Source organism: Oncorhynchus mykiss, chromosome 2, assembly GCF_057628025.1.
Source record: "Oncorhynchus mykiss isolate SJ-2025 chromosome 2, ASM5762802v1, whole genome shotgun sequence".
NCBI classification, from domain to species: domain Eukaryota; kingdom Metazoa; phylum Chordata; class Actinopteri; order Salmoniformes; family Salmonidae; genus Oncorhynchus; species Oncorhynchus mykiss.
In genome coordinates, this window is record NC_143023.1 from 19444208 (window position 1) to 19467711 (window position 23504).

The following is a 23504-nucleotide window of genomic DNA, read 5'->3' on the forward strand; positions in this document are numbered from 1 at the left end:
CAGGAGTAAATGTCAGTTGGCTTTTCATAGCCAATCTTTGAGTTAGATACAGCAGGTACGGTAGAGAGAGTTGAAAACAGCAGGTCCGGGACAAGGTAGCACGTCCGGTCAACAGGTCAGGGTTCCATATCCGCAGGCAGAACAGTTGAAACTGGATCAACAGCAGGTGGACTGGGGACAGCGGGTGAACTGGGGACCGCAAGGAGTCATCAGGCCAGGTAGTCCTGAGGCATGGTCCTAGGGCTCAGGTCCTCTGAGAGGAAAGAGAGAGTTAAAGGGAGCATACTTAAATTCACACAGGACACCGGATAAGACAGGATAAATACTCCAGAAATAACAGACTGACCCTAGCCCCCCGACACAAACTATTGCAGCATAAATACTGGAGGCTGAGACAGGAGGGGTCGGGAGACACTGTGGCCCTATCCAATGATACCCCGGCCACTCAAGTGGGTTGAGGGACGGCATGGAAGAGCACCAGTAAGCCAGTGACTCAGCCCCCGTAATAGGGTTAGAGGCAGAGAATCCCAGTGGAGAGAGGGGAACCGGCCAGGCAGAGACAGCAAGGGCGGTTCGTCGCTCCAGTGCCTTGCCGTTCAACTTCACACCCCTGGGCCAGACTACACTCAATCATAGGACCTACTGAAGAGATGAGTCTTGAGTCTGAGTCTGAGTCTGCGTCTCTCACATGGATAGGTAGACCATTCCATAAAACTTGAGCTCCATGGGAGAAAGCCCTGCATCCAGCTGTTTGCTTGGAAATTCTAGGGACAATAAGGAAGCCTGCGTCTTGTGACCGGAAGTGCACTGCTCGCAACCGCAGGACTCTCCAGAGGGTGGTGCGGTCTGCCCAACGTATCACCGGGGGCACACTGCCTGGCTTCCAGGACACCTACAACACCCAATGTCACAGGAAGGCCAAAAAGATAATCTAGAACATCAACCACCCGAGACACGGCCTGTTCACCCCGCTATTATCCTGACCTCGCCTTCTGGACAATAGCGGGTGAACAGGCCATGGCTAGGGTGGTTGATGTCCTTGAAGTGCGGGCAGTGCACTTCCACAGTCCTTGGGAGCGGGCTGTGTTGGTGGCACTGTGTTATCCTCAAAGCAGGCGAAGAAGGTGTTTAGCTTGTCCGGGAGCAAGACGTCCATTTGGCTGGTTTTCCCTTTGTAATCCGTGATTGTCTGTAGACCCTGCCACATATGTCGCTGAAGTTGGAGTAGCAGTGGTTTTTAGCAGCATGGGTACTAGAGGTCGACCGATTTTATGATTTTTCAACGCCGATACAGATTATTGGAGGACCAAAAAAAATATTGATTAATCAGACGATTTTTATTTTGTTTTATTTGTAATAATGACAATTACAACAATACTGAATGAACACTTATTTTAACTTCATATGATACATCAATAAAATCAATTTAGCCTCAAATAAATAATGAAACATGTTCAATTTGGTTTAAATAATGCAAAAACAAAGTGTTGGAGAAGAACGTAAAAGTGCAATATTTGCCATGTAAGAAAGCTAACATTTATGTTCCTTGCTCAGAACATGAGAACATATGAAAGCTGGTGGTTCCTTTTAACATGAGTCTTCAATATTCCCAGGTAAGAAGTTTTAGGTTGTAGTTATTATATGAATTGAACAGTATAGCTTCCGTCCCTCTCCTCGCTCCTCCCTGGGCTCGAACCAGGAACACAACGACAACAGCCACTGTGGGAGCAAGCTCTACATATAGGGCTGTAGAGCAAAGGTGTACATTAGACCACAAGAGGAAGATACACTTAGAGTGCATTTGCCATTCTGGTAAAAACAGGAAACCAAGAAATAACAGACGTAATGGCCAAAGCCATAAAATGCATTATGTTTATGGTAAAATGCATTGTCTATTGTATAGGACAGGAAACCAAAGTAAGGCCATGAGAGCATAGGACAGCTGGACATACCAAGGTCAGAGGGACACACAAAGGAGGGGGTCAGCCAAATGACCAACGGATGGACTATAGACATAGGACATATATTTTTAGGACAGGAAGAGAAGAGACACATAGTCTACTAGTCCTAATAAGGACAGACATACCAAAGAACACACCAAGCTAAACATAAGGGGCCCATAGGATAAGATGGGCATGTATTCTTTTTGGGACATGAAGAGGTCCTATCACCATTATAACTTAACTAAAAGCAGATATGGGCGTTATTGGGCGTGAACAAGCAGGAAGCACAGATTGAAAGATAATGGTGGCAGATGGACTGAGGGAAGTAACTTCATTTGCATGTGGGATGGACTCGTATGTGTATAAATACAGAGCCAGTGCTCTGGAAAAGGCTGTGTTCCGCGGACCATCTAGGCTTCTGATATGTTTGTATTAAAAGCCTATATTGAATTCACAAGTTCTTGTAAGTGTTATATTTTGTAACGATCCTCCACGACACCACCCTCGAAGCAGCGTTACCCATGCAGAGCAAGGGAAACAACCACTCCAAGGCTCAGAGCGAGCGAGTGACGTTTGAAACGCTATTAGCGCGCGCTAACTAGTCAGCCATTTCACTTCGGTTACACCAGCCTCATCTCGGGAGTTGATATGCTGGAAGTCATAAACAGCGCAACGCTTGACGCACAACGATGAGCTGCTGGCAAAACGCACGAAAGTGCTGTTTGTATGAATGTTTACGCGCCTGCTTCTGCCTACCACCGCTCAGTCAGATACTTAGATACTTGTATGCTTGTATGCTCAGTCAGATTATACATGGCATGACACGCTAGATAATATCTAGTAATATCATCAACCATGTGTAGGTAGTGATTATGATTGATTGATTGTTTTTATAAGATCATTTTAATGCTAGCTAGCAACTTACCTTGGCTTACTGTATTCGCGTAACAGGCAGTCTCCTTGTGGAATGCAACAAGAGGCAGGTCGTTATTGCGTTGGACTAGGGGCCGTCGTGGTATTGGCTTGAGGGGGAATGTACACGGCTGTGAGCATAACTGAAGAGAATTCTCTTGGTAGGTAATACAGTCTGCATTTGATTGTGAGGAAATCTAGGTCTGATGAACAAAAGGACTTGAGTTTCTGTACATTATCACAATCATACCATAAGTAGTTAATCATGAAACATACACACCCGCTTTCTTCTTCCCGGAGAGTTCTCTATTTCTGTGTACACGATGTACTGAGAACCCAGCTGGCTGTATTGACCGGGACAGTATATCCGGAGAGAGCCTTGATTCCGTGAAACAGAGTATGTTACAGTCCCTGATGTCTCTCTGGAGGAGATCCTCGCCCTGAGCTCGTCTACTTTATTGTCCAGGGACTAAACATTAGCGAGTACTATACTCGGAAGCGGTGGATGGTGTGCACTCCTCCTGAGTCAGACTTGAAGTCTACATTTCTCCGACGGCGGCATCTTGTAGCAGCCTCTGGAATAATTTAAAATGCCCTGGGGGTTACGATCAAAGGATCCAAATGGGGAAAGTCGCATTCCTGGTCGTAATGCTGGTGAGTTACCACCACTATGATATTCAAAAGTTATTTCCATCTGTAAGAAATAACACACAAAAAACAATACTGCAAAGTTGCTAAGGAGCTAGAAGCAGAGCTGCCATGTCTGTCGGCGCCATCTTGCCATCGGTGAGCATATAATGCTGAGCCAGGTGGGGCTCTGGTTTCTCAGGTTTTTTGTGTGAGGATGCAACTGCAGGGGACATCTACCTAACCCAGTTAGACAGGCTCTGTTGAGCCGACAGGAGACCACATGGCATGCAGCAAAGTTCCGCTTTACATTCAACTATCCATGCAGAACAATGTACAAGAGTTACACAAAGAAACACTCAGGGATGAGTCAAGTCAAGTTACCCTATTTCATTTGCACCACAGACACAATCAACTTTTATGTCAAGACATACCTCAGGAAGAAGTTCTGCAAAATATTATGGCTAGTAGTTTACGGAATCAAATACTTCAGAGAAAAGAGGGAGAATTAGATCAACAATATGATCCAAGGCACTTGTGAGATTAAGTAGGCAGGGTTGTCAATGTATAATCTGTGTATGTACTGTATGTTTGTGTGTTGTACTTTGGATTTGTAGTAAGACTTAGGGTAAGAACATCTATCCTTACATTGTAAAGAATATATAATCATCATGGACAGATTATAGTTGTACTTTGGATTTGAAGTGCGATTTGAGTCCAGATTTATATTATGTTTTACTGTTTGGCCCTACCCTGAGATGGTCAATATAGAATATTTTACTGTTTGGCCCTACCCTGAGATGGTCAATATAGAATGTTTTACTGTTTGGCCCTACCCTGAGATGGTCAATATAGAATGTTTTACTGTTTGGCCCTACCCTGAGATGGTCAATATAGAATATTTTACTGTTTGGCCCTACCCTGAGATGGTCAATATAGAATGTTTTACTGTTGGCCCTACCCTGTTGGTCAATATAGAATGTTTTACTGTTTGGCCCTACCCTGAGATGGTCAATATAGAATGTTTTACTGTTTGGCCCTACCCTGAGATGGTCAATATAGAATATTTTACTGTTTGGCCCTACCCTGAGATGGTCAATATAGAATGTTTTACTGTTTGGCCCTACCCTGAGATGGTCAATATAGAATGTTTTACTGTTTGGCCCTACCCTGAGATGGTCAATATAGAATGTTTTACTGTTTGGCCCTACCCTGAGATGGTCAATATAGAATGTTTTACTGTTTGGCCCTACCCTGAGATGGTCAATATAGAATGTTTTACTGTTTGGCCCTATCCTGAGATGGTCAATATAGAATGTTTTACTGTTTGGCCCTACCCTGAGTTGGTCAATATAGAATGTTTTACTGTTTGGCCCTACCCTGAGATGGTCAATATAGAATGTTTTACTGTTTGGCCCTACCCTGAGTTGCTCAATATAAACTCAGCAAAAAAAGAATGATAATTAGTAAAAATCCAAATAACTGATCTTCATTGTCAAGGGTTTAGACACTGTTTCCCATGCTTATTCAATGAACCATAAACAATTAATGAACATGGAACGGTCGTTAAGACACTAACAGCTTACAGACGGTAGGCAATTATGAAAACCTAGGACACTAAAGAGGCCTTTCTACTGACTCTGAAAAACACCAAAAGAAAGATGCCCAGGGTCCCTGCTCATCTGCGTGAATGTGCCTTAGACATGCTGCAAGGAGGCATAAGGACTGCAGATGTGGCCAGGGCAATAAATTGTATGTGTAACGTGTAACAACACCTACACAGGATCGGTACATCCGAACATCACAGCTGCGGGACAGGTACAGGATGGCAACAAAAACTACCCGAGTTATACCAGGAACGCACAATTCATCCATCAGTGCTCAGACTGTCTGCAATAGGCTGAGAGAGGCTGGACTGAGGGCTTGTAGGCCTGTTGTAAGGCAGGTCCTCACCAGACATCACTGGCAACAATGTTGCCTATGGGCACAAACCCACTGTCGCTGGACCAGACAGGACTGGCAAAAAGTGCTCTTCACTGACGAGTTGCGGTTTTGTCTCACCAGGGGTGATGGTCGGATTCGCATTTATCGTCGAAGGAATGAGCATTACGCCGAAGCCTGTACTCTGAAGCGGGATCCATTTGGAGGTGGAGAGTCCGTCATGGTCTGGGGCAGTGTGTCACAGCATCATCGGACTGAGCTTGTTGTCATTGCAGGCAATCTCAACGCTGTGCATTACAGAGAAGACATCCTACTCCCTCATGTGGTATACTTCCTGCAGGCTCATCCTGACATGACCCTCCAGCATGACAATGCCACCAGACATACTGCTCGTTCTGTGCGTGATTTCCTGCAAGACAGGAATGTCAGTGTTCTGCCATGGCCAGCGAAGAGCCCAGATCTCAATCCCCCCCAGAAATGTCAGGGAACTTGTAGGTGCCTTGGTGGAAGAGTGGGGTAACATCTCACAGCAAGAACAGGCAAATCTGGTGCAATCCATGAGGAGGGGATGAACTGCAGTACTTAATGCAGCTGGTGGCCACACCAGATACTGACTGTTACTTTTGATTTTGACCCCCCCCCCCCCCCCCCTTTGTTCAGGGACACATTATTCCATTTCTGTTAGTCACATATCTGTGGAACTTGTTCAGTTTGTCTCAGTTGTTGAATCTTGTTATGTTCATACAAATATTTACACATGTTAAGTTTGCTGTAAATAAACGCAGTTGACAGTGGAAGGACGTTTCTTTTTTTTGATGAGTTTATAATCTGGCCTTATCCAGAAAGTAGGGGCTGAGCTGGTTTGCAGGATGTGTGTGAGTGGTGGGGTTGTGTGTGTGTGAGTGTACCTGTATGCATGGACATGCATCTCATGATTATGTGTGTGTTTTGTTTGTAGGACCTCCAGGAGAGCGAGGGCTGTCAGGATGAGTTGGCTGTCAGAGTGCAGCAGCTGAAGTCTGAACTGGTGCTCTTCAAAGGCCTCATGAGCAACGTGAGTCTACATCCACAAAGTTCCTCTCAATATGCACCTTCTCTTATCCAATCCAATTGTATTGGTCACATACACATGGTTAGCAGATGTTATTGCGAGTGTAGAGAAATGCTTATGCTTCTAGATCTGACAGTGCAGCAGTATCTAACAGCTAATATCTAACAATTCCCCAACAAAACCTAATATCTAACAAATTCCACAACAAAACCTAATACACACAATCTAGTAAAGGAATGGGATAATAATATATAAGTATAAAACATAAGGATGAGTGACAGAGCGGCTAAGATGCAATAGATGGTAAAGAATAGATAGTGAAGGATACAGTATATACATATGTGATGCGTAATGCGAGATATGTAAACATTCTTAAAGTGGTATTATTAAAGTGACTAGTGATCCATTTATTAAAGTGGCCAATGATATCAAGTCTGTAGGTAGCAGCCTCTCTGTGCTAGTGGTGGCTGTTAAACAATCTGATGGCCTTGAGATAGAAGCTGTTTTCCAATCTCTCTGTCCCAGATTTGATGCCCCTGTACTGACCTTGCCTTCTGGGTGGAAGCAAGGTGAACAGGCAGTGGCTTGGGTGGTTGTTGTCCTTGATGATCTTTATGGCCTTCCTGTGACATCGGGTGTTGTAGGTGTCCTGGAGGGCAGGTAGTTTGCCCCCGGTGATCCGGTGTGCAGACCGTACCTCCCACTGGAGAGCCCTGCGGTTGTGGGTGGTGCAGTTAGTGTACCAGGCGGTGATACAGCCCGACAGGATGCTCTCAATTGTGCACCTGTAAAAGTTATTGAGGGTTTTCGGTGATAAGCCAACATTTTTTTCAGCCTCCTGAGGTTGAAGAGGCGATATTGCGCCTTCTTCACCACACTGTCTGTGTGCGTGGACCATTTCAGTGTGTCGGTGATACAGTGGGGCAAAAAAGTATTTAGTCAGCCACCAATTGTGCAAGTCCTCCACTTAAAAAGATGAGAGAGGCCTGTAATTTTCATCATAGGTACACTTCAACTATGGCAGACAAAATGAGAAAAAAAATCCAGAAAATCACATTGTAGGATTTTTAATGAATTTATTTGCAAATGATGGTGGAAAATAAGTATTTGGTCAATAACAAAAGTTTATCTCAGTACTTTGTTATATACCCTTTGTTGGCAATGACAGAGGTCAAACGTTTTCTGTAAGTCTTCACAAGGTTTTCACACACTGTTGCTGGTATTTTGGCCCATTCCTCCATGCAGATCTCCTCTAGAGCAGTGATGTTTTGGAGCTGTTGCTGGGCAACATGGACTATCAACTCCCTACAAAGATTTTCTATGGGGTTGAGATCTGGAGACTGGCTAGGCCACTCCAGGACCATGAAACGCTTCTTACGAAGCCACTCCTTCGTTGCCCGGGTGGTGTGTTTGGGATCATTGTCATGCTAAAAGACCCAGCCACGTTTCATCTTCAATGCCCTTGCTGATGGAAGGAGGTTTTCACTCAAAATCTCACGATACATGGCCCCATTCATTCTTTCCTTTACACGGATCAGTCGTCCTGGTCCCTTCGCAGAAAAACAGCCCCAAAGCATGATGTTTCCACCCCCATGCTTCACAGTAGGTATGGTGTTCTTTGGATGCAACTCAGCATTCTTTGTCCTCCAAACACGACGAGTTGAGTTTTTACCAAAAAGTTATATTTTGGTTTCATCTGACCATATGACATTCTCCCAATCTTCTTCTGGATCATCCAAATGCTCTCTAGCAAACTTCAGACGGGCCTGGACATGCACTGGCTTAAGCAGGGGGACACGTCTGGCACTGCAGGATTTGAGTCCCTGGCGGCGTAGTGTGTTACTGATGGTAGGCTTTGTTACTTTGGTCCCAGCTCTCTGCAGGTCATTCACTAGGTCCCCCCATGTGGTTCTGGGATTTTTGCTCACCGTTCTTGTGATCATTTTGACCCCCCGGGGTGAGATCTTGAGTGGAGCCCCAGATCGAGGGAGATTATCAGTGGTCTTGTATGTCTTCCATTTCCTAATAATTGCTCCCACAGTTGATTTCTTCAAACCAAGCTGCTTACCTATTGCAGATTCCGTCTTCCCAGCCTGGTGCAGGTCTACAATTGTGTTTCTGGTGTCCTTTGACAGCTCTTTGGTCTTGGCCATAGTGGAGTTTGGACTGTGACTGTTTGAGGTTGTGGACAGATATCTTTTATACTGTTAACAAGTTCAAACAGGTGCCATTAATACAGGTAACGAATGGAGGACAGAGGAGCCTCTTAAAGAAGAAGTTACAGGTCTGTGAGAGCCAGAAATCTTGCTTGTTTGTAGGTGACCAAATACTTATTTTCCACCATCATTTGCAAATAAATTCATAAAAAATCCTACAATGTGATTTTCTGGAATTTTTTATTCTCATTTTGTCTGTCATAGTTGAAGTGTACCTATGATGAAAATTACAGGCCTCTCTCATTTTTTTAAGTGGAGAACTTGCACAATTGGTGGCTGACTAAATACTTTTTTGCCCCACTGTATATACACGAGGACCTTCACTTTCCAGCTTCTCCACTACTGTTCTGTCGATGTGGATAGGGGGAGCTCCCTTTGCTGGTTCCTGCAGTCCACAATCCTCTCTTTTGTTTTGCTGACATTGAGTGAGAGGTTATTTTCCTGACACCACATTCCGAGGGCCCTCACCTCCTCAGTGTTGGCTGTCTTGTCGTTGTTGATAATCAAGCATACCACTGTAGTGTCGTCTGCAAACTTGATTATTTGAGTTGGAGGCGTGCATGGCCACGCAGTCATGGGAGTACAGGAGAGGGCTAAGAACGCACCCGTGTGGGGCCCCAGTGTTGAGGATCAGCGGAGTGGAGATGTTGTTTCCTACCTTCACCACCTGGGGGGCGGCCCGTCAGGAAGTCCAGGACCCAGTTGAACAGGGCGGGGTCGAGACCCAGGGTCTCAAGCTTAATGATGAGTTTGGAGGGTACTATGGTGTTAAATGCTGAGCTGTAGTCAATGAACATCATTCTTATGTAGGTATTCCTCTTGTCCAGATGGGATAGGGCAGTGTGATGGCGATTGCATCGTCTGTGGGCCTATTGCGGCGGTAAGCAAATTGGAGTGGGTCTAGGGTGACCGGTAGGTTGGAAGTGATATGATCCTTGACTAGTCTCTCAAAGCACTTCATGATGACAGAAGTGAGTGCTATGGGGCAGTAGTCATTTAGTTCAGTTATCTTTGCCTTCTTGGGTACAGGAACAATGGTGGACTTCTTGAAGCATGTGGGGACAGCAGACTGGAATAAGGATTGATTGAATATGTCCGTAAACACACCAGCCAGCTGGTCTGCGCATGCTCTGAGGACGCGGCTAGGGATGCCGTCTGGGCCGGAAGCCTTGCGAGGGTTAACACGTTTAAATGTTTTACTCACATTGACCACGGAGAAGGAGAGCCCACAGTCTTTGGTAGTGGGCCGTGTTGGTGGCATTTTATTGTCCTCAAAATGTGCAAAGAAGTTGTTTTAATTTGTCTGGGAGCAAGACGTTGATGTTTGCGACAGGGCTGGTTTTATTTTTGTAATCCCTGATTGACTGTAGACCCTGCCACATGCGTCTCGTGTTTGAGCCGTTGAATTGCGACTCCACCTTGTCTTTATACTGACACTTTGCTTGTTTGATTGCCTTACGGAGGGAATAACTACACTGTTTGTATTTGGCCATGTTTCCAGTCGCTTTGCCATGATTAAATGCGGTGGTACGTGCTTTCAGTTTTGAGCGAATGCTGCGATCAATCCATTGTTTCTGGTTAGGGAAAGTTTTAGTCACAGTGGGTACATCTCCTATACACTTCCTTATAAACTCGCTCACCTTGTCAGCGTATACGTCAATGTTATTGTCTGAGGCTACCCGGAACATAACCCAGTCCATGTGATCTAAGCAATCTTGAAGCGTGGAATCCAATTGGTCAGACCAGCGTTGGATAGACCTATGCACGGGCGCTTCCTGTTTTAGTTTCTGACTATAGGAGGGGAGCAACAAGATGGAGTCATGGTCAGATTTGCCAAAAGTAGGGCGGGGGAGGGCCTTGTATGCATTGCAGAAGTTAGAGTAGCAGTGGTCGAGTGTGTTACTTGCTCCTGTAATGCAATCGATATGCTGATAGAATTTAAGTAGCCTTGTTCTCAGATTAGCTTTGTTAAAATCCCCAGCTACAATAAATGCAGCCTCAGGATATATAGTTTCCTGTTTGCATAAAGTCCAGTGAAGTTCCTTGATGGCCGTCTTGGTATCCGCTTGCAGGGGGATATACATGTCTGTGACGATAACCAAGGAGAGTTCTCTTGAGAGATAATATGGTCTGCATTTGATTGTGAGAAATTTTAGGTCAGGTGAACAAAAGGACTTATGTTCTTACAATTACACCATTAATCGTTAATCATGAAACATACACGCCGCCCTTCTTCTTATCAGAGAGATGTTTGTTCCTGTCGGCGCGATGCACTGAAAATCCCGTTGGCCATGTCTCTGTGAAACAGAGTATGTTACAATCCCGGATATCTCTTTTGAAAGAAACTCTTGCCCTAATTTTGTCGACTTTGTTAACTGGGGACTAGACGTTAGCGAGGAATATACTTGGAAGCAGTGGGTGGTATGCGCGTATCCGAAGCCTCACTAGAAGACCGCTCTGACACCCTTTCCTCTGATGGCGTTGTTTTGGGTCTGCCTCTGGAATCAGTTCAAATGCCCTGGGAGTTGCAGACAAAGGATCTGCTTTGGGAAAGTCATATTCCTGGTTGTAGTGCTGGTTGTGCTGGTAAGTTGATGTCTCTCTGATATCCAATAGTTCTTCCCGGCTGTATGTAATAACACTTAAGGTTTTCTGGGCTAACACTGTAAGAAGTAATGCATAAAAAACCCAAATACTGCTCAGTATCCTAAGGACTTGAAGCGAAGCTGCCATCTCTATCAGCGCCATCTCATGTTGCCATCCACACCTAACAGAACCATCATCAACAACTGGTATACATATTTCTCCCATATACACACACAGCCTCATACTGTCCTGATCTGACTGAACACAAATCATCTGCTCATCGATGACCCTTTTCACTCTCAATATTGTCTGGTTCATTCTCCTGTCCCACTGGGCCCCCTAGTCTGTTTCTCACACTCTACACAGAGATCACTCCTGGTCTGGTTAGGATGATAACTCTTACTAGGTGACCATAACCATCTCTCTTTCTGTGTAGAACATGTCTGATCTGGACAGTAAGATCCAGGAGAAGGCCATGAAGGTGGACATGGACATCTGTAGACGCATCGACATCACGGCTCGCCTGTGTGACGTGGCCCAGCAGAGGAACTGTGAGGATGTCATCCAGATGTATCAGGTAGTCTGTCTGTCTTTCTGTCTGATGGTGTCTGTCTGTCTCTGACGGTGTCTGTCTGTGTCAGTCTGTCTGTGTCTGTCTCGCTCTGTCTATCGGTTTGTCTGTCTAAGTCTCTCTTTCCACTCCTAGGTCCCTAACACCCAGTCTGCCATCAACTGTCGCCCTCGGAAACAGACCCCGCTGTCCGTCAACAGTAGTGAGGGTGATGAGACTATCAGCACCTCGGAGAGCGATGGGGGCCTGCCCAGAGAGGAGGAGCTCTGTGGCTCGTCAGCCAATCAGATCAACGAGGAGATGCAGAGGATGCTCAACCAGCTGTGAGTAACATTACAGGACTGGTGTTTGTTACATGTGTAGTTTCTCTTATCAGGTGTCTTCAAGTACAACCAGCTTCTACACTGTCTATACTCTACCATAGTAAAGGTATTAGACTGATAAGAAGGAAGCTTCCATGTGCATTTTCTCCAGAGGCCAAACAAACGTTAATAAACAAACATTTATGTGTGTTGCAGGCGGGAGTGTGAGTTTGAAGATGACTGTGACAGCTTGGCCTGGGAGGAGACAGAGGAGACTCTGCTGCTGTGGGAGGACTTCCCAGGATGCACTCTGGCTCCAGAGACCACCCACCAGCCAGGAGAGGTATGGTGCGCTTTAGAATGTTGATGTTTAGGTATTCCATAGTAACTCTATGGGGTTAACTGATGTTAGAACTATGGAAGTAGTACCTTCAACCTCTCATAAGTACACATTGATGACTTAGTGCAATACCTTTGTCCAAGTAGTTATATTGTTTTAATGATTTGTACAGATATATTTTTGCATAGGCTACACAATAGCCCATAGACATTTATCAGGAGCTTCTATATTCGCAGTTACTCAGTTTACAGCTTTGTCAATTGTATTTTCCAGGAATTGGTTTTGAATAGAGCTAGACAGAATTCGGGTGAGGGATGTGGTAATGGCATGCTGATAACAGGGTTTATTGCTCAGAGGCATTTGGCCTGGCTGTCTGATTTCAGTGGTGCTAGTGGTTTAAACTGTCCCAGGGCACTGACCTTCACTCCTCTGGGAAATATATTTTAGCAGGCGATTATTTTCCCCAACACGCTTACATACTCCAAAAAGCTTTTCACTAATGACTGCATGCCTGGAGGCTTGTGTCTATATACACACACACACACACACACACACACTAGTTGCTAGTTAGTATCTGTTTTCCATTTACCAGTCAGAAGATATATTTTTAACACTGTGTCTTGTCACTCTGAGGTAAATAAAAAGGCCTTACTGTAATTTAATTAGCTGATTACATCAGTAGATTACCTCAGCGATGTGTAATTCTACTGTGTTGTACTGTCTGGTCGTGAGGTGTACCAGGTGTAACTCTACTGTGTTGTACTGTCTGGCCATGAGGTGTACCAGGTGTAATTCTACTGTGTTGTACTGTCTGGTCGTGAGGTGAACCAGGTGTAACTCTACTGTGTTGTACTGTCTGGTCGTGAGGTGTACCAGGTGTAACTCTACTGTGTTGTACTGTCTGGTCATGAGGTGTACCAGGTGTAACTCTACTGTGTTGTACTGTCTGGTCATGAGGTGTACCAGGTGTAACTCTACTGTGTTGTACTGTCTGGTCATGAGGTGTACCAGGTGTAACTCTACTGTGTTGTACTGTCTGGTCGTGAGGTGTACCAGGTGTAACTCTACTGTGTTGTACTGTCTGGCCGTGAGGTGTACCAGGTGTAACTCTACTCTGTTGTACTGTCTGGTCGTGAGGTGTACCAGGTGTAACTCTACTGTGTTGTACTGTCTGGTCATGAGGTGTACCAGGTGTAACTCTACTGTGTTGTGCTGTCTGGTCATGAGGTGTACCAGGTGTAACTCTACTGTGTTGTACTGTCTGGTCGTGAGGTGTACCAGGTGTAACTCTACTGTGTTGTACTGTCTGGTCGTGAGGTGTACCAGGTGTAACTCTACTGTGTTGTACTGTCTGGTCGTGAGGTGTACCAGGTGTAACTCTACTGTGTTGTACTGTCTGGCCATGAGGTGTACCAGGTGTAACTCTACTGTGTTGTACTGTCTGGCCATGAGGTGTACCAGGTGTAACTCTACTGTGTTGTACTGTCTGGCCATGAGGTGTACCAGGTGTAACTCTAATGTGTTGTACTGTCTGGCCATGAGGTGTACCAGGTGTAACTCTACTGTGTTGTACTGTCTGGCCATGAGGTGTACCAGGTGTAACTCTACTGTGTTGTACTGTCTGGTCACACAGACACATCTTCATAAACAACCAATACTCACACACACAGACACATCTTCATAAAGAAACACCGTCTTTCTCCTCTGTCATTCTATTACCGTACTCTTTAATTTATCACTTCCATGTATTTTTCTTCCCTCTCTCCGTCTCCCCCTCTCTCCATCTCCCCCTCTCTCCATCTCCCCCTCTCTCCGTCTCCCCATCTCCCCCTCTCTCCATCTCCCCCTCTCTCCATCTCCCCCTCTCTCCATCTCCCCCTCTCTCCATCTCCCCCTCTCTCCATCTCCCCCTCTCTCCGTCTCCTTCCTTGTCTCTCTCCCCCTCCTTCCTTGTCTCTCGCCCCCTCCTTCCTCCTTCCCTCTCTCTCCCTCCTTCCTTCCCTCTCTCTCGCTCTTCCTCCTTCCCTCTCTCTCTCTCAGCAGGAAGACCAGTGTCTGGAGAAGGTGATTAACGACACTGAGGACTTATTCAAATCCAGGGAGAAAGAATACCAAGAGACCATCGACCAGATTGAGGTTTGTTGGGGGGGGGGGGTGAGACAGTGTGTCTTGGGCTATGTTAGTGGTTGACCATGTGTTGACCATGTGTTTCTCCCCAGTATGACTTGGCTACAGCTAAGAGTGATGTGTTTCTCCCCAGTATGACTCGGCTACAGCTCAGAGTGATGTGTTTCTCCCCAGTATGACTTGGCTACAGCTAAGAGTGATGTGTTTCTCCCCAGTATGACTCTGCTACAGCTCAGAGTGATGTGTTTCTCCCCAGTATGACTCGGCTACAGCTAAGAGTAATGTGTTTCTCCCCAGTATGACTTGGCTACAGCTAAGAGTGATGTGTTTCTCCCCAGTATGACTCGGCTACAGCTAAGAGTGATGTGTTTCTCCCCAGTATGACTTGGCTACAGCTAAGAGTGATGTGTTTCTCCCCAGTATGACTCGGCTACAGCTGAGAGTGATGTGTTTCTCCCCAGTATGACTCGGCTACAGCTAAGAGTGATGTGTTTCTCCCCAGTATGACTCGGCTACAGCTAAGAGTGATGTGTTTCTCCCCAGTATGACTCGGCTACAGCTAAGAGTGATGTGTTTCTCCCCAGTATGACTCGGCTACAGCTAAGAGTAATGTGTTTCTCCCCAGTATGACTCGGCTACAGCTAAGAGTGATGTGTTTCTCCCCAGTATGACTCGGCTACAGCTCAGAGTGATGTGTTTCTCCCCAGTGTGACTTGGCTACAGCTAAGAGTAATGTGTTTCTCCCCAGTATGACTCGGCTACAGCTAAGAGTGATGTGTTTCTCCCCAGTATGACTCGGCTACAGCTAAGAGTGATGTGTTTCTCCCCAGTATGACTTGGCTACAGCTAAGAGTGATGTGTTTCTCCCCAGTATGACTCGGCTACAGCTAAGAGTAATGTGTTTCTCCCCAGTATGACTCGGCTACAGCTAAGAGTGATGTGTTTCTCCCCAGTATGACTTGGCTACAGCTAAGAGTGATGTGTTTCTCCCCAGTATGACTCGGCTACAGCTAAGAGTGATGTGTTTCTCCCCAGTATGACTTGGCTACAGCTCAGAGTAATGTGTTTCTCCCCAGTGTGACTTGGCTACAGCTAAGAGTGATGTGTTTCTCCCCAGTGTGACTTGGCTACAGCTAAGAGTAATGTGTTTCTCCCCAGTATGACTCGGCTACAGCTAAGAGTGATGTGTTTCTCCCCAGTATGACTTGGCTACAGCTAAGAGTGATATGAACCGTCACCTACATGAATATATGGAGATGTGTTCTATGAAGAGAGGCCTGGATGTGCAGATGGAGACCTGCAGGAGACTCATCACCCAGAGTGGGGACAGGTACACTCACTCCCTCACTCTCTGCCACCGGCATTCACTTCTCTCTCTCACGGTTTCTCTTTGGCTCACTTTGAATGACCTACAGTAGTTTACAGTAATCTGTACATTTTCTTTTAATGACCTACAGGAGTTTACAGTAATCTGTACATTTTATTTTACTAAGTTTTAAACACATTCTTGTGCCTACTGTATACCTGTTATTGTCTAAATGATGCATTCCCCCCAAAAAAGTATCTTCTTTCTCTCTCTCGCTCTTTCTCTCTTTCTCTCGCTCTCTTTATAGTAAGCCTGGCTCTCCTATGGCTGGTGAGGAGAGCGTTGACCAGGCTAAGAAGGAAGGGACAACAGCGTCGCCTCTTCTCTCCAACTCTCCTCCCAGATCATGACCTATCAAGACAACCTCCATCACATGACCTTCATACCATCCAAACACTGTACCACGCAACACTCTACCGTCACTATAGCAACGCCATGTTTACATTCTAAACACTAGATGCTTATTAGTCTATTTTTAATTTTCTTCATGCTATCTTCATTCACATACCTCAAAATAGGAAAGTTGCAGATCTATCTGTTTTTAGCTACGGTGTAGTGTTGTGTGTTTCCAACAGCTTTTAGTCCCCTCTACTGGAAAGTGGTATTACTAGCACCATGGAAGTCTGTACATAAGAATCCACTGTTTAGCAGAGCAAAGGTAACGAGGTAATGGATTGAAATACACAACTTGAATTGAGAATACCTCATAGCAACGTATGAGCAATATTTGAATGAACTCATATGAGTTGTAGGCTAGCGTGTACTCTTAAGGTAGTTGTTGGTACTACAGAGAACCATGGTATTAACTCCTATAGCATGATCCATTTCCACACAGCCATAATGATAAACACACCACACACCAATACATTCATGATAGGCTAGCATAGCAGATCATTCTAACAGTGTGCTGTCCTGTTGCAACATTGAGGGTTGTTTTCAGACTCCGTCAAACTCACCTAGATGTATAACACAGTAAATATAAGCCTTAGGGTGTGTTCGTAAATTCACTCTGGAGTGCCAGAGTGCGCTCTGTGCATTCGTAAATTCAACGCTTTGTCAGATTGTCCGTTGGTAAATTCGTCGTGTTTCGCTCTTGGAGCGTCCAGAGCGCACGCTGGACGCTCCGGCCGAGGAGTAGGGTTGATCCGAGCCTTCTGACCTCACAACGGCAGTCAAGCACCCAAGCTAACTGGCTAACGTTGGCTAGCTTGCTAGCTACTTCCAGACAAAAATGAGAGCACCTCACTCTGACCATTTTACTCACCCTAGCAGAGCTGGTTTGGCTGTTTACATGTTATCCAGAGCGCTGGTGACTAACTGTGATGCTGGCAACAATTTAATTCAGCTTTTTGCCGATGTTTACTGACACCGGCCCTCTTCAACGGGTGTTGAGCGCTGGTAAAGTCATCAGTTATTCTGCGCTCTGGCACACTCAGATGAGAGTGCTTTGAAATCGGAGTCGATAGCCAGAGAACACTTACGCACGCACCCTTAAACAAAGCAAAGCCCAGTTGGCAAGAGAGAACAACTCCAGATGTATCACTTTATTAGCAACCAAACAGAAATATACTGTACTGTATCATAGTTATTCAAACGGACTAAAATAATATCAAATCACTCATTTTATCAAGACATCTACACTTCATTCATAGGTATCGATGAAAACTAGAAAAAGTCCAATCGTACACTAAACTCTAAGATGCCACCAGATGGCATCAGATGGCGTCACTGATGTCCCCTGTGTGTGATTCTGCACTCATGAGTCACATTTTGAAACAAAAGCCTGCCCGTCTCTCTGCCCTTTTGTTGACACCAGACAGGTTGTCATGGTAACATTATTTTACCGTCCTGTTTCACTTACCTGGTATTTACCAAGGAATTATTGGATAACATTGTGTAACATTGTATTCTTTCTTTAACACAACTGGTAACTAACTACCTGGTACTAAATGTTACATAGTGGTGCTTGTTTCACTGAATCCCAAAGAACCCCAAAAGTAGTTTTATTGTAATTATAATGTAATACCATTTTACTGTGTCGAGTAAAGTAAATAGGAGACTGTAACCAGAGTTAACAAGAGGAGAGAGGGGGGAGAGCAAGAGCAGAGTTTTTTGTTTTAGAATGCAGCCGTAGCCTAGGGTTTCCACTAGATAACACAGCCACAAAATCAAAATAGGCTATATCGAAGGTTAGCAGTGTGGTTAAGTTTAGGGTCAGATTTTAAGAAGATAAATTGTAGAAATAGACAGGGTTTATGACTTTGTGGTTGTGTAAACTAGTGATGACCATAGCCTAGCCTGGTTCCAGATCTGTATATGTGCTTTAGTCAACTCCTCTAACTATCGTTGTCATGCCATATGCTTTTCTATGTGACTCCAGAGAGGTCATCTCTGCCACTGATCCACTTCTATCAGGGACTTTGACTTTTGTCATGGCATCTATGGTGAAATAAGTTCGCTAGAGCACATACTGATCTGGTACCAGGCTAGTCATAGGCTCTGTGTCGGCCCTATATGTGGTAGTGCAGTGTGAATAGTGTAAATACTCTGTTAAAGCTGATCTGAGGGCAGCTCTGGGGCCTTGCCCTGCTCTCTGTGTCTCTCTGTCACTGACACAGGGAGAGGGATACATATGACAAAGGGCATTGACACCCAAGTGTTATTATACCTACGAGCTGTCTAATGTATACTAATGTTTTGTTTAGTTTCCAGCAGCAGAGAGCAGAGAAAGCCCTGCTACTCTGTCCTCTAGCAGGGAGATGGGTAGGCTAGCAGGGAGATGGGTAGGCTAGCTATGATAAGTTAGATAGGCGAGCTCTATGTATCTGTTCTGTGCTCTCTATTTCTATGTCTGGTCTGGTTGGTAAGGACTCAATGCATCAGTAGTATTGTATCAGAGAAACGGAAGATTGATGAACAGGCTATAAAAGACAGAATGTCCACAGATGAACAAATAGACAGACAGACAGACAGATAGATAGATGGACAGATTAATGAATAGATGGATAGATTGATGACCTGCTGAGATAATTTGTGTTTGCTACTTGAGTGCCAAAGCAACTGAAAACAAGCAATCTGAATGAACTTTGAGAAATATTGCTGAAACATTGTTATAGAAGTACTAAATACTGATGCTGAAAAGCTATCTGACACGGTGCTTGATATGATCTAACCTATTTTTGAGCTTAAAAGTTAGCCGTTTATAAAGAAAGAGCAAAGCAAATATGTATATTCAATAATACAGCAGTAACAGCAATAATACGAGTATTATATGTAACAGAAAAGTAATAATGACATGTACAGATGTAGGATCTTAATTTGATCACCTTTGTTGCCGAGAATTTTCCTGTTCTAAAAGGGCTTCTAAAGTTTGTAATTTCCACTTTGAAATTTCAGACTTGATTTTCCCTAATGAAAAATGCATCAACCCATACAAAAATGGCCATTAATTATAATCCACAAAATAAATCACATTTCCTGTTGCTGCAGAATTTTGTCCTAGCTTAAATTAAGATTCTACATCTGTAATAAGTCAAACTCGTACACGTCACGAATGTAAACAATTACTGAGGAAAACTTGTTTTATTTTCTCCACTTGTCATCTATTTGTAGATGGGGTGAAATCGCTACAGCTGAGGAGTAGATTTCCCCTATGTTAATTCAACATACACAATGTTATTATTCAGTAGAATGTAGATGTACAATACATTTTTGTTTGTCTTCATTGACATTGAAAGATGCTTGACTTTGAATACAAAACCTCAGATAAACAATATTTAACTCAATAATAGAACACAAGGATTCCTTCACAAACACTATATCTTTATCAACAACCAAATGGAGTCCATTTCATTTGTGTTTTTCTTTTTCTTGTTTGATGAGGAAGTTGTTGAAACAGGTGCAGGCTGCTGGTCACACCTCAATATTGTAGAAGGGTTTCCAAGGCTTTCTCTGAACGATTATATACGTTGTGAATAACAGGTTTTGGAACCATGATTAAATGATATGCATGTCTTAAGCTACAGTTGAAGTTGGAAGTTTATATACACTTAGATTGGAGTAATTAAAACTAATTTTTCAACCACTCCACAGATTTCTTGTTAACAAACTATAGTTTTGGCAAGTCGATTAGGACATCTACTTTGTGTATGATACAAGGAATTTATCCAACAATTGTTTACAGACAGATTATTTAACTTATAATTCACTGTATCACAATTCCAGTGGGTCAGAAGTTTACATACACTAAGTTGACTGTGCATTTAAACAGCTTGGAAAATTCCCGAAAATGTCATAGCATTAGAAGCTTCTGATAGGCTAATTGTTATCATTTGAGTCAATTGGAGATTTACCTGTGGATGTATTGCAATGCCTACCTTCAAACTCAGTGTCTCTTTGCTTGACATCATGGGAAAATCAAAAGAAATCAGCCAAGACCTCAGAAAACAAATTGGAGACCTCCACAAGTCTGGTTCATCCTTAGTATGCAAGGATAAACACCATGGGACCATGCAGCCGTAATAACGCCCAGGAAGGAGACGTGTTCTGTCTCCTAGAGATGAACGTACTTTGCTACAAAAAGTGCAAATCAATCCCAGAGCAACAGCAAAGGACCTTGTGAAGATGCTGGAGGAAACAGATACAAAAGTATATATCCACTGTAAAATGAGTCCTATATCGACATAACCTGAAAGGCCGATCAGCAAGGAAGAAGCCACTGCTCCAAAACCATCATAAAAAAGCCAGACTACGGTTTACAACTGCACATGGGGACAAAGATCATACTTTTTGTAGAAATGTCCCCTGGTCTGATGAAACAAAAATAGAACTGTTTGGCCATAATGACCATCGTTATGTTTGGAGGAAAAGGGGGGAAGCTTGCAAGCCGAAGAACACCATCCCAACCGTGAAGCACGGAGGTGGCAGCATCATGTTGTGGGGGTGCTTTGCTGCAGGAGGGACTGGTGCACTTCACAAAATAGATGGCATCATGAGGCAGGAAATGATGTGGATATATTGAAGCAACATCTCAAGACATCAGTCAGGGAGTTAAAGCTTGGTCGCAAATGGGTCTTCCAAATGGACAATGACCCCAAGCATACTTCCAGTTGTGGCACAATGGCTTAAGGACAACAATGTCAAGGTATTGGAGTGACCATCACAAAGCCCTGACCTCAATCCTATAGAACATTTGTGGGCAGAACTGAAAAAGTGTGTGTGAGCAAGGAGGCCTACAAACCTGACTCAGTTACACCAGCTCTGTCAGGAGGAATGGGCCAAAATTCACCCAACTTATTGTGGGAAGCTTGTGGAAGGCTACCCAAAACACTTGACCCAAGTTCAACAATTTAAAGGCAATACTACCAAATACTAATTGAGTGTATGTAAACTTCTGACCCACTGGGAATGTGATGAAAGAAATAAAAGTTGAAAAAAATAATTCTCTCTTCTGTTATTCTGACATTTCACATTCTTAAAATAAAGTGGTGATCGTAACTGAACTAAGACAGGGAATTTTTACTAGGATTAAATGTCAGGATTTGTGAAAAACTGAGTTTAAATGTATTTGGCTAAGGTGTATGTAAACTTCTGACTTCAACTGTATGTATTGGGTATGCCATTCCTTGGGCTAGGAGTTTCTCCTGACCACATGACCTAGGTCCTAGACCAGAGGTATTCAACTATTACTCTACGAGGTCCGGAGCCTGCTGGTTTTCTGTTCTACCTGATTTACTAATTGCACCCACCTGGTGTCCCAGGTCTAAATCAGTCCCTGATTAGAGGGGAACAATGAAAGAATGCGGTAGAGCTGGCTTTGAGGTCCAGAGTTGAGTTTGAGGGTCCTATGCTGTAAGGTTTGAACTAGGGTTTTTTTTCTGCTCAGGTCATATGGCCAGTAAAACTCCTGCCCCTAGCGTTCCTGCCCTTTGGCCAGAACTGGAGATTAAAATGGAGAATAGAAGGCAGCGGAGAAATAGTGTGAGAATATGTACTTTTTATTATTTTTACTACACGCACAGAGAGACTGAGTCTCTGCAGTATGTATGCATGAGTCAGCGTGTATGTTTAGGAGAGTGTTCTAATGTCCTTGGTTTTTAAAAAGAGTTTTACTGGTTCACTTACCACATGAAGAATACAATAGTCCTAAAATGCACACTGTCTTCCAGTGTCTGTCTGACAATAGACCAATTCATATCCTCTTCACAACAGAACTGAAGGCTAACGGTATAACTGAATCATTGTAAACTAGAGTGGTAGGGACCATACAGTGATGTGTTCTGCTGACTGGATTCCCATCTCTGCAAATGTCTGTAAATCGACTTGAAATACTGTATATATGTAAATCAATGATGTACAATAATCGCTCTAATATTCCTTCAATAATCCACTTTCTTCATGAGTGTATGTGATTACAAAGTAAATTCGTTTTAGAAATGGCACCAAAGTGTAAAAAATAATAAATAAAAATAACTACTCACATGCAAATGCTTTAACATAATGATGGTATGATTGCTATGATATTGTATGCATTAAAGGAAAACGCTATGTTGGATATATTGTATGTTTAAACACTGGCAATGCAAGGAGGTCCACAGTCAAAAATACTTAAGTGTCAGGTTCCCGGATTTGGCACATAGCTGAACTTTTAATGTGGATTCAGATATTTGATTGGTCCTTAATGTTTCTCGTAGACCAGGAGCCAATGCTCTTGCTCTGTGAGGACCAGTGTATTCTCTGGTCCATATATTTTACCATCAACTAATTCCATCTGGCCTGAGTAAGCTAGCATGCAGGTGAATAGACTGAGTTGTCAATGAGAAGACTGTTAGCAATCACCAGGGCCTCATTTACTAAGCATCTGCACCAGTGCCATGTTTACACCTGCTCGGTTCAAAAGGGAACGAGTCATAGAACAAAAGGTCAAGGGACAAGAAAAGTCTGTTTTCTGTTTCTATCTCATTTTATAATTCCCTCCGAAAAGAGCAAGTGTAAACATTGCGCTGCTTGGTAAATCAGGCCTTGGTCTTTGTTTTGGTGAGGTGTGAGTTATTTGAAACTGGACTGGCCCCTTGAACATGTGTGCTTCAACGCAGAGCTCTGTATACTGACAGAGAGTTCAACGCAGAGCTCTGTGTACTGACAGAGAGTTCAATGCAGAGCTCTGTGTACTGACAGAGAGTTCAATGCAGAGCTCTGTGTACTGACAGAGAGTTCAACGCAGAGCTCTGTGTACTGACAGAGAGTTCAACGCAGAGCTCTGTGTACTGACAGAGAGTTCAACGCAGAGCTCTGTGTACTGACAGAGAGTTCAACGCAGAGCTCTGTGTACTGACAGAGAGTTCAACGCAGAGCTCCGTGTACTGACAGAGAGTTCAACGCAGAGCTCTGTGTACTGACAGAGAGTTCAACGCAGAGCTCTGTGTACTGACAGAGAGTTCAACGCAGAGCTCTGTGTACTGACAGAGAGTTCAACGCAGAGCTCTGTGTACTGACAGAGAGTTCAACGCAGAGCTCTGTGTAC

General features: G+C 44.1%; 1 protein-coding gene across 4 annotated transcripts in view; it reads left to right on the forward strand.

Annotated features, from left to right (window-relative positions):
* Positions 1 to 22468, forward strand: part of LOC110537377 (non-homologous end joining factor IFFO1) — a 39783-nt gene extending 17315 nt beyond the window's left edge. Inside the window, exons 3-9 of one of the 4 annotated variants that reach the window (XM_036941241.2) lie at positions 6382 to 6477; positions 11713 to 11853; positions 11983 to 12170; positions 12366 to 12492; positions 14530 to 14625; positions 15816 to 15946; positions 16230 to 22468. In XM_036941241.2, the coding sequence (XP_036797136.1) occupies positions 6382 to 6477; positions 11713 to 11853; positions 11983 to 12170; positions 12366 to 12492; positions 14530 to 14625; positions 15816 to 15946; positions 16230 to 16332 (882 nt within the window). In that variant the 3' untranslated portion in view covers positions 16333 to 22468. Of the gene's footprint in view, positions 1 to 6381; positions 6478 to 11712; positions 11854 to 11982; positions 12171 to 12365; positions 12493 to 14529; positions 14626 to 14708; positions 14977 to 15815; positions 15947 to 16229 lie in introns of those variants that run through there. The other 3 variants (XM_036941247.2, XM_090191759.1, XM_036941250.2) reach the window with 3 other exon arrangements.
* The last annotated feature ends 1036 nt before the right edge of the window (positions 22469 to 23504 follow it).